This window comes from Cygnus atratus, chromosome 4 (genome assembly GCF_013377495.2).
Source record: "Cygnus atratus isolate AKBS03 ecotype Queensland, Australia chromosome 4, CAtr_DNAZoo_HiC_assembly, whole genome shotgun sequence".
Lineage (NCBI taxonomy): Eukaryota > Metazoa > Chordata > Aves > Anseriformes > Anatidae > Cygnus > Cygnus atratus.
In genome coordinates this window covers 36,891,607-36,904,347 of record NC_066365.1, presented here as the reverse complement: position 1 = coordinate 36,904,347, position 12,741 = coordinate 36,891,607, and the positions used below count along the sequence as shown (strand labels likewise).

At 42.0% G+C, this 12,741-nt stretch overlaps 1 protein-coding gene across 2 annotated transcripts in view; it reads right to left on the bottom strand.

The window, feature by feature from the left end:
• TBC1D9 (TBC1 domain family member 9) overlaps nt 1-8,336 on the bottom strand; it is a 51,563-nt gene extending 43,227 nt beyond the window's left edge. The window contains exon 1 of one of the 2 annotated variants that reach the window (XM_035552302.2): nt 7,962-8,336. In XM_035552302.2, coding sequence (XP_035408195.1) covers nt 7,962-8,088 — 127 coding nt within the window. In that variant the 5' untranslated portion in view covers nt 8,089-8,336. The remainder of the gene's footprint in view (nt 1-7,961) is intronic. The other variant, XM_035552297.2, reaches the window with a different exon arrangement.
• Nucleotides 8,337-12,741: the final 4,405 nt, after the last annotated feature.

Below are 12,741 nucleotides of genomic sequence, written 5' to 3'. Positions count from 1 at the left end.
CAAATATCAGTGAAACAGACACTGAGGAAGTTCTGTCACTCCAGTGACATTTAGCAAGACAAGCAGCAAACACAGTACTTGCTTCTGTCTTCAGGATGATGAACACAAATGAGACAAGACTGAAAACATCACCTTTTTTTAAAAAGCTTGGGTAGGGCCAACGTGGTGATCTAGCTTGACTACTGCAGTTTAAGACAGTAACAAAGGATAAAGCTTTCATTCTCCTTTCAAGTTTAACAATTGTGATCGCAACAGATTTTCTTCTAGCTATCTTAATTTTAAAGTGATCAGCAATTGGGTGCCCAGTTCAGTACTTGTCAAGGTGTCTAAACAACTGATGACCATCCCTGCAAAAATCTGAATCTTGCTTCTAATCCAAGTTTGACTGGGTTTTCGACTTTCTGCTTTCAGAATTTTTTGTAAATTTGGATAGTAAGCTGCAGCACCCTAAATCATTCTCAGATATAACTACATATATCACTGTTATCTACTAAGCATCGTTTAAAATATTTTAGCATTGTAGAACTTGGCTGCTTTTCTCCTCACCGGAGAAAATAAAACAGAATATGCATTTGCTACATATAGATATGGATGCATATACACACAGTGAAATAATTGCCTTTATTTACACTGAAGCCAAGTTTACAAACGATGAAAGGTCCAAGTACAGTAACTCACTCAAAATACATCCAATGAAGAAGTTCCCAGAAACAAACCCACTAGATTTGAACTGAAAGGAAATCCTAGCACAAGCGTAGACAGGCTGGGTAGAGACATGAGCAGGAACAGGCCATGCGTGACAGCTTCAGGTGTGTGATGGCTTACTGCTCTGAGGAAACTGACATTTGCACTAAAACAAAATCTCACACACCTGAAGAAGTTTGTTATTACTTGTCAATCACACCAGGCTATGAAGTGATGGAGAAACTTTGAGAATACAGATAGATTCAACAATTGCTTTCAAGGTATGATTAACAAAATAACAAAATTTACTCCTTATGAATTTGTTTTAATAAGCAAAATAAACAAAAATAACTTAGGAAAAGCATGACCAACAACCATTGACCAAAACAGCACAGAAGTCATTGAATTCCACTAAAAACTAGCTCTTACATAGCACCCCACTCTCTGAGTAGCATAAGCAAATTAAACAGATTTCACCCGACAGCAAAACTTAAATCAACTGCATCTCCACCAACATAAGCCTCAAGAACAAATCAACTAAGTACAAGCAAATAAATACTGTCAAACTAAGAAGAAAAAACATTGTAAACTGAATCTAGCCAACAAAATCAATGGTATAAATCAACAACTTATGTGCGCGCAGTAAACTCACCTTGAACTAAGGAACAATCCTGAAACAAGCATGACCAAATACATGTTAAATCTAAAGAGAAACAAGTTTTGCCAAAAGTAAAAAACAAGACCTAACTGCTCTGAGTACCCACGAGAAAAGAACCAAAATAATTTTAAGAACTTGATTTTAATAAGCTTAAATTAAGGCTGCTGTTGTGGTGCAGACCTCTATATAGGAACTTTGGAAAAACTTCAGAAAAAAAATAGAGTAATTGTGACATCTAGAAATACTTACAACCTTTATTTTGAAATGAAAGTAACAGACAGAAGATTTCTAAGAAGCGCTCCAGAATCTAAACCCACCTCAGCACCAGATTTGAAAGCCAAATGCAAGTGTAGTTTATTGAATGTCAACATTGACCAGACATCAGAAGTATGACAGGTAATCAGAAAGCTGGAGAAAACATCAATGGGATGCTTAAAGGCCTTTACATACCTTGTATCTTTATACTATAGCAAAGTCAGTGACAGCAACAACCCCTGCCTATTACAAGTCAAAGCTATCCTACAGTGTGATGTTATGAAGGACTGAAAAAAGTAGAGGCTGCAAGCATCAAGAACATAGAAAGCTGAGCAGATTCTGCATATAGCAAATACATGCATATAGATTCTGCATCTAAACAATACAAACTTTGGTATAATGCAGAAAATTTACCAAAAGACCTAGACATTGCTTATTACATTGAGGTCCTGTGTGACATTTCCAACAGGGTTTCACACAAACAGATCTCAGGAGAAACAGCAGGTCCAGAAAACATTACTGACTTTGTTTGTCAAGAAAAAAACATGATGTCAGAAGGCAAAAATGGCAAGTTACAGCTCAGAGGCCTTGATGGCCTAATGGAGTAATGTGACACATCACTCAAAGTGTAAAAGATGAAGTGACATCAGGGAAAGTCTTGGGCCAAGAAGCATTTTGGTACAGAAACCTGAGCTGCACAAGCACCAAGGAACACCAAGAATTTTCATCCCAGGCGCTGTATCTGTGCAAAGAGCGCATCATCTGTAAGAACGGGAGATCAACGGAAGCATTAGACAGGAAATGAGACACCTTCCAATTAAGCACCTGTGAAAACGCCTGGGGATTCAGCAGAAAGCCCAGTGAGTCAATCCAGAGAACCAAAAGGAGTTCAGCTCTTTGACATCTGGATTCCTTGAAGTGGAAATCTGCCAGTGTGAAGAAGCAGATATACCCATGGCAAATCCTTGTAAGAAACCTCAACAGTGGGAGAGGAGATTTGATGCAACACTAGATGACAGAGCCAAACAGACATGGAAAGCTAATGGACAGGCTGACCACCTACATAAGTGATGCTAATTGTGTGTATTTTGATAGCCATTTCAAGCATCAGAAAGCATATTTTCTACTGAATTGTATCAAGTTTGACATGTAAAATCCTAACTGCTTGAGTCAATGAGGACAGTAAGCAACATGTTTGTTACAGCACGTACCGTCTTCTCATCACACAGATGATACGCTGGTCAAAAGCTTTTCTAATGTCAGGCATAAACGATTTTTAAAGTAATTCCTTCCTCAAACCTCTGAGTTGGAAGGCTGAGAGCATGATAGAATTTCTTTTCCAAATTTGAGCTACTAATTGCCATGTCTGGCGAGGGTGCAACTCTCTTAGAAAACTGACTTAGAAAACTGCACAGGATTAAAAATTACATCAGATTCAACGTTGATGCCTTGTGCTAGTCAGCTGAGCTCAGAACCTCTCCTTTCTGACTTTCCAACAAGGAAATTATACGATAACCCATTCTGCAAAAATAGCTGGTGAGAAAGATAGTGCTTCATCAATTTCTTTTACCACCAGCAGTCAGCAAATTTCCATCTGCTCTCTTCTGCTTAAGCATTTGAATCATCTTTGGCAACATCTCACAGACTTACAAACTTGTACTGAATCTCTCACACATGCACTGTCCCAGCTGTAAGCATAAATGCCGTATCTGCAAAATAATTCATTCCTAAAAACAGTTCTTGCAAACTAAGACGAACAATTTATTTGCCTTTGGATTCAAAGGGATTTTACAGTAACTAGATGTTAAAGAAAATTAATGAGAATTTCATGTCCATTTCACACAGAAACGTACACATGCAAAAAGCACACAGCACCATACCACACCCTCAGTCTCTTCCTGTAAGCTGTGAACACATTGCTTTGCTGTCAATTATTAGTTGCACTAATTCCTTGCAATGCTGTTCCCAAATAAAAGCCTTCTGCAAGCATTACCACATGATAGCAGAAAGCAGATAGAGGAATTTTTAACCTGTTTGTTGTATCAGTACGCAACATGCACTTAATGTACAAAAAAATGAGCCTTTTAGTTATTCATAAAGTTTATGACCTGTTCAAGACCCTTACATCCACGACAGTAGCATGGTCATACAGTGCACAATGCCCAAACGATGGGAGGGAGGTGGCTTCACGTTCTGCCCAGCTGATACAGGCTGCCCTACAACATGCTAGATCCTCTCGATAGGGAAATATTTCACACAGGCCAAACCACGTGCCTGCACGGGGAAGGTAGCTGACCATCAGGAAGTAAAATAGTTATGAAGAAGAGAGGCTTAAAAACAGCTGGCACCTTTGAGAAAACTCGAAAGAGGAAACAAAAGAATTTTTCGTCTTCCTTTTGTTGACCGACAGGGAAACTCTTAAGTGAGCATCACCCAGAAGCAAGATAAAGGAACTACTTGCAAGGCACGAAACAATTTCATGATGGAGAGCGCTCATCAACCATCAAATATTTTTAAAGTAGGGAAGTACATTTTTCAGTCTTGTCCTGGAAGATTAATGCAGCATGCAAGATAATGCAAGTTTGCAGAACAGCAATGAAAAAAGGAAATAAAAATTAAAACCGATTTACAAGTCTTTCCCATAGTTCTTAGATCAAAAAATTAAAACAAAACCTAACCAGCCCTTCACTTAAGGCATGCTGACATGTACACAATCATTTAAAAGCGTCCAGGCCCTAATTCAGTCTAAAATGGCTTAACACAGCTTAGTAAAAAAGCTGTAGCTCTTAAGCAGACTGACTATTCAGACATTTTGTTAGCAGAGATGACTTCTTCAGACTCACTAATTAGGCACTGCCCTGACACAGAACAAGATGATCATCATGCTTCTAACATGCTACAATCCAATATTAAAATAAGTGCAGAAAATGCTTCTAACGTCCAGATGAGTGTTGAAGTAAGATGGCTTTCTCTGTTCTACTGGTTTATGTAAATTGAGGCCAAGAAGAAAGAATCTGTGCAGAAAGGGCTGAGATCTCCCCACGTATCCCTGAGTGACGGATACTACCTTTCCAGCAAAGGATTGCTGCACTCAGAGTGGATCCAGAAGAACAGGTAATGTGAGTACTGCTCTTCTTCAAAGTCATACGAATTACTTTCACCCACCCCCCAGGCTATATAAACTACTTGTTTTTAGACTACAGTGTGTGAAAAGACCTGAAAGATGCGTTCCTCTGGACTTAGCTCTGGTGATGGTAATCTCCCTGCACAGGAGGAGGGGTAACACTGAGACCTGGCAGCCTTCAAACACATTTTTGCAGTCACAGCATCCAACCACAGCACAGTCTCAAGAAGTCTGTACTGGCTTCCCCCCCATTCCCAGCCACCTTGGAAAGCACTCCACCTCTTCCTTCAGCCTTACCTACACAATGGCACCGCAGTGCAGCCCCAATTTACGTTCTTTGAAGTCAGACAGATGGAGAGAAGGGTGTTACACTTAGTCCAGCTCAGTCTGCCTACTGGCTAGTTTCACAGCAACCCTGGACTTGAAGGAAATGCCAGAAAATCAATGCTTCTCGTTGCTGAACCATGGTTTAAGTTACATAGCGAAGCCATCTCATGTCATCGAGCCCACATTCTCATCAATTTGAAAGTCAATTATCATTCTACAATTTAAGACAAATGCCTTTAGTCAATAATGAGGGAGCACAAGTCAGCAGAACTTAGATTACAAGGAAAAAAAAAAAGGTGACAGCTGTACCTGCATCTTCTCTTGAATACACAAATTCAGACCGCTCTCAACCACAATGAAAATCTTACATATAATATTTTTAATCAAATTCAGGGACACGTGATCTTGTTTCCCACAGAGCAATGAGCCAAATTTTACACAACATTCATGGGTGGATACCTTTTTAGGCTATTATCTGAGCAAATTTCAGCACCGTATCACTACGGAATGGAAAATTAAGGAAAAAAATGAAAAGGTCCTTTTTTTCCCATTTCTCTAACATAGACTTGATAACCTCAAAAATCCATCACTAGAGCTGTATCATTATCTACAGAATTTCCCACAGTGTGACCCTAAATGCTATCATTATTAGAAACTACATACCCCATTAACTGTTTCAGCAGGGTTTGTTGTTGTTTTGAACTTTCAGGATCAGTTAGGCTCCCCTACACTTTGCCTTTAGCCAGTTCTGCCTATCAAGAGTGGGCCACTGGCTTTCTTTGCCTGCACTGGCCCTCAATGGGCCAACCACAGTCATTAGAGCAACCAGCACAAAATTCCAGGATTGGTATTTCCAGGGAAAACAACTAACCATAAGTTCCTCTTCATACTGTGCCTACTAAGCTGGGAGTAGTCTGGCTATTCTACAGCCCTTTCTTTCTTCTTCACCCACCTTTTGTCCACCACTGCATCACAAACCCATGCACTAACATGGCGAGGTCTGACAAGGCCCCATAGAGGCTTTTGATACTGCCAGCGCTGATAACTCCTACCCGTTAGTGCTGGGTGCTTGTTTAGCTATGGTTCTGGCAACATACTAAAAAAAGCTCCAGCTCTTCCCCTCAGGCATCATATAAAACAAGCAAACAAAATCCATAGAAATTATTTAGCTACTTGTTGCCATTACCTCAATCCCACCGCAGCTGCAATTCCATGCAGATAGACGCTAATAAAAGCTACATGAAAAGCAATTCTCAAACTATGCTTAGAACTTGTGCATTCTAAATCAATATTCACTACACAGAGAGCATTCACATGCTAAAATAACAGATGCGGTGGACAAAAACCAAAATATCAAGGGGGAAAAAGTGCAGAAACAAAGATAGAACTGTTTCTATATTCTGAACTGCTGCTAAATGCTGTCGGCTTATTTGAGCTTCACAAAACAAGGAGCATGCATTTATGAATCTTGTTCTCACTCAAAGGAGAAAATCTTCAAAGTGATCTCTGTCTGTACAGTGGTATCATCTATCGCACTACATGTACTGCTGCAAGAAGGCCTTGATATACACGCACTCTGCAAATAAGTTGAAGAGAAAATAAAATTCTCAAAATGCTTCCCAGGAACTTAAGTGTTTGGAAGATTGTCTGGGTTTCTCAAACAATCTCTAATTCAGAGGTGACAAAGTCAGAGAAGTACAGGAGTGCCTACTCAAACCACTAAAACAGAAAAAAAAGACCTTGGAGGCCAGTGGGTAATCCAAGGAAGGAGTGTCTGCGAACAATTCCTCAGTAAACACAGCAAGGGTAAAGTTTTGAGGCAAGAAATATTTTAAGTGGATTTGTCAACACTGCCCGTAATTGCGAAGATTAAAAAAAAAATTACAGGAAAACAACAGTAATCTACAGCCAACACAAAACAACTGCTGGTCACTTTCTACACAAGGTGGGCTTGATTAACCTTTAACACTGAAGATCTCAAGGGCCTACATGAAAAAACACTTTGGAGTGGCGCATTAGTTTAGATTGTAAACTGTTTGCAGGTCCATAGAGTATTCAGAGGTTGAAGAAACAGTTAATCTTCTGGTAAATACACCCAGAACCTTGAACCAAACATCGATGCAGTCCATGTGCTTACTTTGATTAGCCTAAGTAACTGTTTTCAATGCAAGTGGGGAAGGAAGAAACCAGTTTTCAGAGAATGAGCCTGAGCATTTCCTACCAAGTCAAGAAGGACCAATGGTAACACCATTGGGTTCCATCTCTCAAGTTTTATAAAAACGTATACGCATTACCTGAAAATGATTAAAGGTCTACAATACTGGGTGCATGCAGTTGTCATGTATGCAGTTGTCAGGAGACCAACATATGTTCAACCCAGACACCTACAAAACTGTTTCCAGTTGACAGAGGCTGAAAACAAAGCGTTCGTGGAACAGGCTTTACAAGGGCATCCTGAAGAACAGAGAGAAGCCAAAGCAAATGTGTTCTGGTAGCATGTACCTATGAATTACAGCTCGGTCTCATTTTAAGGAGCATGCGTTACAGGTTCGAGCACAAAATCCACCAAGAACCTCAGCAAGTCGCACCCTCACGTACCAGGGCATGGACCGCGCTGACCACCCGCACAACGCCTTCGCAGCAGCTCTAAGCCCATAAACCCTAAGGAAAGCCTCAGGGCATCCCCTCGGAGCTGAGGGACGCCGCAGGAGGCCTAAGGGCCGCCGGCACAGCTCGGAGGCCGCCGGGGGGGCCGTGCGGGGCGCTGCCAGCCCGCAGCCCCGGGTCGCGAAGGCAGCTCGCCCCCCAGCACCTCCTGAGGGTCCCCACGTCGCACAGCCGCCCCCGGGGGACCCCAGCCGAGGCGGACCCGTCTCCGCGGGCGGCCCTGCCCTGCCCTCCCCCCAGCCTTACCCGCCAGTCCCCCGCCGCCTCCATCGCCGCCGTGCCCCTTCCTCCTCTGGAGGATGAAGTAGGGGTTGGCCCGCTCCGTCACCCACAGCGCGTTCGCCAGCAGCACCTCCTCGGGGTTCACCCACATGCTCCCGCCGCGGACAAAGGGCGTGCGCCCCGCGGGGCCTCACGCACGCACCGGCCGCCTCAGACGCCACCATGCCCGGCCGCCGAGGAACGGCGGCGGCGGCGGCAGCGGGGAAGAGGAGGAGGAGGCAGCCGCATGCCCTCGGCGCTGCCGCCGCCGGGCGCGGAGGGGCGGCCCCGGCAGCAACCGCCGCAGCGCCCAGGGCAGCGGTGACATCAACGGCCGCCGCCGCGCACCGCCCCCAACCCAACGGCCCGCCCAACCGCCGCTCCCCTCAGCACAACGAGAAAGCCTGTCACCAACCAGCCGCGCGGTGTTCTGTACCTTAGCAGCTCAGGTTACTGAATAAGTTCAGTCTCAAAATCATGAACGCGCGTGTTCCGAGCGCAAACTTTTCACAGAGTCCTTAGTTTTACGGTAGGGTCATCCTGCAGCTGGTGCCGACTCATGGTGGCGTGGAACTCGACCGCCGACGTTCCTCATACAGAGGCTGACGCCTTGTCATGGGAGAGGTGACTCCCCACCTGAGGTGGCAGTCACACCTCTGTCGCTGCGTGGGCAAAAAGTCCGGGAGAGGAAGCGACAACCCGAGGAACACTCCTCACATTCGCACTGGGCCATGGTAAACATTTGCTGTTGTCACTAAGGCAGGGGAATGTAATCCCCATGGGAGTGCAAAAGGCCTTCTTCACCCTTCCAGAATTTATCGTAGAATCGTATTAGTTGGAATTCTAATTGCTGAAACGACCTCACCCTTTTAACTGGATGATTAGAGGGGGAGAGAGGGAGAGTATTTTTAAAGAAAAACTCTGAACAATCAAATTTCATATAGCTTCAGAAAGAAATTTCAATTTTTGCTTTGGTTTTGTTTTGACCAACTCTATGTAAGACATATTTCTTCTCAGAAAGAGCAGTCAGGCATTGGAATAGGTTGTCCAGGGAGGTGGTGGAGTCACCGTCCCTCAGGGTGTTTAAGGAAAGGTTGGACCTGGTGCTTAGGGACATGGTTAAGTGAATGACAGTGGTAGTAGGGTGATGGTTGGACCAGATGATCTTAGAGGTCTTTTCCAACCCTAATGATTCTATGATACAGCAAGTAGACTGAAAGTTAAATTTTAACCTGGCAAAAAGTAGTAGCAAAAATTCTTAATAACTTCCTTTACTAAAGGCAGGGTGTCACACACAAATGGCTTGTAAAAGTTTCTGTGTTGTCACAGAAGCACGGATGGCATTACGTTCTTGTACTTTTATCACTGCCAACAACTTGTAGTAGAATTACTACGGCAGCACTGACATTTTAGGTCAGTGAATAACCAAACCTGAAGAATAACTGAATAATCCTGCTGCAGTCAGAGCCAGTGATGAAGTTAATCTTGTGGTCCCTTGAGAATGAAAAGATCACTTACAGGTGTTAGGAAGCCCTTCTGTCTCCCACACCTAACTTGGGCACAGTTATGTTTGCAGAACTGTAAGCACTGAAAACAGCTGCCAGGCCTTAATAGCACCAATTAGTCTGTTTTATATCTGAGTACAATGACATACATTAATGGCATAAAGAGCACCAAAAACATAGTTTTTAATGTCCTTTGTATTTCTGTTAAGCGCTCTGCAATATTTTAATAGATTTGGAAAGAAGCAAGATGTCATCCCTCAGGCAATGACATTTAAAATTAGGCTATATTGTGTCTTTTTGTTGCTTTGTTGCTGTGTTGCAGATAGCATCAAGGCATTTTTAAATAGAAATCCGATCCGCTTTCACAGTAATGAAAAAACAGGCGTTGTGCTATCATGGCTAACCTTTCTCTTAAAGCTAATGCAAATATTATCTCCTATATGCCAAACATGCATTTTTTATCCCTCATGTAAAATACTTTTCTACATGTATTTTTTTCTGGATTTTAGTTGCCCATTAACAAGTTTCTTTTCTATCCGGTACTCTGGGAACAAAATAAAGAATTAGAATAGGATTTTTTTTTTTAAATCTTAAATGCAAAATAGAAAAATCAGTATTGGAATGATTGACGCAGCTTGTATTGCAATATTTTGTTAGAAACAAACAAAACTGTATCAGGTTGGAACCTCAGTGTGGATTTAATATTAATTGGGAGTATTTGAAAGTCTCTGTGCCATTAGATTTAAAACTTCAACACATGCCCTTCAATTTGGAAGAATGTATTAAAGAAATGGTTAAATCAGGAACAGATATTAATACAAACCAATTAGTTACTTCTTATAATGTTATATTATAAACACCTTGGAGAAGAAAATAAACATGATTCTAACCCTTATGTGCATTGTCATCAGATTAATGGAGAATAACAGTACCCAAGTAGGAAAAAGATTAAATAAAGTGGGCATTTTACCATTTATTCCCCCAAACACCTCCTTACAATTGGCCTCTTTTTTAAATGCAGCTAACTGGCATTTGTGAGTGGTACAAGACAGCCATTTAGCTGGCTAGGGGCAAAGATAAAACATCATGTAAAAATTTACCTTTGATAAATGTACACACTGTTCAGCTTAGAACAATAGCCATACAGGTCCTGCACAAGGGCATACCTAAGCATAGGAAAGCACCTAGTCATCACTATCTAGAAGCTTAGATCCTTGGACTGCTATAAATCAACACCTTATTTGTACATGGAGAGAGCTGGTGTTGAGCTTCTTGTGACAAGTGTTTTACTTTATAAATGTTGCCAAAGCTTTAAAAAGCCAGAGGACATTGTGTTAGTTATGATGTGGAATGAAACAGGACATAAAGAACAGGATCTGAGATTTCTTAGTGCATGGTCAACTCACCTGCCACAAAACTTAGTGTTTATATGCCTGTAACACTGTTTATTGAAGCAACTAGAAGCATTCAAAAATAATGATGGCACTTTTACCGTGCTCCTGCAAGTACATATTACAGGCACTTCTACAGATGACACTGAATCATAGGAAATAATTCTTGCTTTGGGTCATCCAGGAAGTCTGTTGCAAGGATGCAAGTAAAGGTACTCAAATCCCAGCATCCGCTACCTGCAGTTTTCCACTTCCCAGCTCTGATAACGGTGTCCTTCAGACTCAGAACCAGGGCCACTCACTCTCAAGCCCTTTATCACTCCAAAATAATTTTATAATCCTTGGGTCTAGTCTCAAGAGCCATTAACGGACTGATTGAATTGCTGAGCACCTGCTGTAAGACGTACCTTTTTTATGAAGTATAACACTCAGCACATGTGAAATATTGCACCCAACTGGAACACAACCTGCTTGATAGGAAAGAGTTACTTTCTGTAGGATTTTGGCATTTATTCAGTACCAAGCCACCGAAAGTACTATTTGCTATCCCACACCAGGGTTGGGCAGGTAGTACACCAAGAAGACTGCATCAATAAATCTCCCAAGGAAATCTGGAAACAAAGTACTTCAAGGTGAAATAGAGCAAAGGAATTAGAAAGTAACCCAAAAAAGTCCCAGGAGTTTTTCAACAAAAAGAGAGGGTATGTTCACCAGCATGAAAGCAGTCTGGGAAGGCAACATATACCCTCACTGCAGAGGCTAGATAAACATCTGCATCTCATTAAAGGATGCTGAAAAGGATTTTTGATTTGTTGCTTTGCTGAAGAACAAGGACACTTTTTTTTTTTTTAAATACCATTGTCCTCTCTGTAACCTTTCTTACCTGGCCTTGTATGCCGTAAACAAAAACATTTATTGGATTCCCCATTTATTTTGCTCAAGTTGAAAGTGATTTCAAATTAACAGGCTAGCAGCAGGTTATTCTGTTCTTATTGATGTGGTGATTCTTACAAAGGAAACATCCAGCATTTCTTCCAGGTACCCAAAGATCCACCCAAAGGGTGGATCTTCACCGAGCTGTAGTGGTTCATTTTGAATTTGTGACAACAGAGGTTGAACAGAAAAGCAGTGTTGACTTCAGAGGGTCTCAGGCACGCAGCAAGGCAGCAGGGAGAGCACCTGACCCTCTCTCAGGAGATTTGGACAGTGACTATTTTTTTCTTTGACTAAATATGCCTTCGTAAAGGCGTCACATCAGGAGGTCTGTTACAGCTGGGTTCTTCTACGTTTGCACATCTGACAGGAACCATCAACTCTGAAGATAATACCCAGCTGTCTGTTTTCTCTTCCCAGCATATTTTCATTGCCTGGAAAGACTGTCAAATTCAGGACAAACTTACCAGCTTTCAGTCTGAATGAGGAATCTAGATTTCCAAGGAAGGTCAATTAAAGCAGTTTCATATTCTGTGATGCATTTTTACACTTCCCTATAACCATAACAACTATTCTTGTGTATGCCACTCACTACTTTTTGCTCTCATTATGAATGAAAGCTTTTTATTAGGCCAGTTTTTTGTTAGATTTTGCCAGTCTCCCACAGTAAAGGTACAGCTTACTGATAAAAAGCAGTTCCCTTCTTTTTGGCAAGGCATTATATTTAACTCCGCTGTTAGGTACAATAACAACTGCTTTACTCTTTGTAAAGCACTGCTGTATACTAGGCTCTTCACAGCTGAGGTAGCCATGTGCCCACAACCCACACGTCGGATTGTGGCCTACCTCGCTTGGTGATGTGCATCAGATAAGACTTACCAGCTCTCCTGCCATGTCTATTCTATCCTTTGAACTCTGACAATTTCTGAAGAGTAG